The sequence below is a fragment of the Sinocyclocheilus grahami genome, unplaced genomic scaffold (genome assembly GCF_001515645.1).
Source record: "Sinocyclocheilus grahami isolate Dianchi unplaced genomic scaffold, SAMN03320097.WGS_v1.1 scaffold3039.1, whole genome shotgun sequence".
In the NCBI taxonomy this organism is placed as follows: Eukaryota; Metazoa; Chordata; class Actinopteri; order Cypriniformes; family Cyprinidae; genus Sinocyclocheilus; species Sinocyclocheilus grahami.
The window spans coordinates 17,774-19,229 of record NW_015508208.1 but is presented as its reverse complement, the minus strand read 5'-3'; the positions used below and the strand labels follow the sequence as shown (position 1 = coordinate 19,229).

At 36.5% G+C, this 1,456-nt stretch overlaps 1 protein-coding gene across 1 annotated transcript in view; it reads left to right on the top strand.

Annotated features, from left to right (window-relative positions):
• The first annotated feature begins 542 nt into the window (after positions 1–542).
• Positions 543–1,456, top strand: part of LOC107575950 (phosphorylase b kinase regulatory subunit alpha, skeletal muscle isoform-like) — a 13,846-nt gene continuing 12,932 nt past the window's right edge. Inside the window, exons 1-4 of the mRNA XM_016262253.1 lie at positions 543–671; positions 834–941; positions 1,049–1,127; positions 1,227–1,366. Of these exons, the coding sequence (XP_016117739.1) occupies positions 558–671; positions 834–941; positions 1,049–1,127; positions 1,227–1,366 (441 nt within the window). The 5' untranslated portion in view covers positions 543–557. The remainder of the gene's footprint in view (positions 672–833; positions 942–1,048; positions 1,128–1,226; positions 1,367–1,456) is intronic.

Genomic DNA, 1,456 nt, shown 5'->3' with positions numbered 1-1,456 from the left:
TTGCACAATTGGTGGCTGACTAAATACTTTTTTTCCCCACTATAGTTTAATTTCAGTATGTGGCTAAAAATACTAATATCACAAAATACTATGCAGATTATGGTCAGTTGAAGTTGACCGATTTCACAGATTTTTTTTTTAAGCATCAGACTATGATTCCATCCAGTCAGATGATATAAAATATGTTTGATATTTTGAACTGACTTTAGAACACCCATTGTTTTCATTTGTGATGCGTATCATAGCAACGAGGTGTATGTTTCTGCATGAGTTTTATGTATGATGCCCAATTTTGTAACAATATATGCAGTTTGTATATAGTTTTGTAACAATATACAATATTCAGGTACAGGATGCCTAGTGTTTTAAAATGTGTTCAGATTGTAAAAGTCATGTAGTTTATTTCAGCCATAAGTGGAGTGGTGCCTTCTGGCTGCTATTGTAGAGACAAAAGACAAAGTGTAAAGATAAGAATAGTGAAAAGACGGCGCTTGAATGAGACTTTCTAGAGGTTAAAAAATAAGGTTGTGCAGCAGATACAGGCAGGCTGTATTTTCATGTTTCTGTCCTCTCAGGTTCAGGAGTATCGAGAAGCTCTGGAAGGTATCATGATCAAACAAAAAGATGGGGTACGGCTGCTGCCTGAACTCTATAGTGTTCCTCCAGATAAGGTGAGAAATCTCTTCCTAACTAACTAAACTTTTTTTTTTTTTTAAATCTGATCTGTATAGCAATTAAATATCACTGGATTAATGAGAATTCAGATTTAATTTAGATGAAATTAGTTTTTTTTATATACTTTTGATAACATATTTTTATTATTATTATTTCAGGTGGATGAAGAGTATGTTAATCCACACACGGTGGAGAGGATCCCAATGGGAAAGTGCCCTCTGAAGTGGGGACAGTCCCTTTATGTCCTGGGCAACCTTTTGGCAGAGGTGAGAGGTTAAAAGTCATATCTTTGCTATAGTTCTTTGAAAGCTTTGTACCAAGTTATATTAGAGAAAGTATGGAATACACCTCAAATTTCTCCTTTCCATTTCAGGGTTTTTTGGCTCCTGGTGAAATAGACCCTCTAAACCGCAGGTTCTCTACCATCCCTAAACCAGATGTTGTTGTACAAGGTATGTTTTAATATGTGTTGCACTCAATTCTTTATGGCACATGTGATGCATTGCATGGCTGAAATTTACCCTGATGTTTGTTTTTTTTGTTCTGATAAGTGTCCATCCTTGCTGAGAATGAGGATATTAAGGCACTCCTGCAGAGGAATGGGATTGATGTGGAGACAGTGGCAGACATCCACCCCATCAGAGTGCAACCATCTCGAGTTCTCAGCCATATTTATGCTAGACTAGGTAGGAAGTGGTACACTGTAAGGTCTCACTTGACACTGGGATGAAGAAATACAAAACGTGCTATTATTTTTTTAAACTCAGTGCTGTTAAAATTC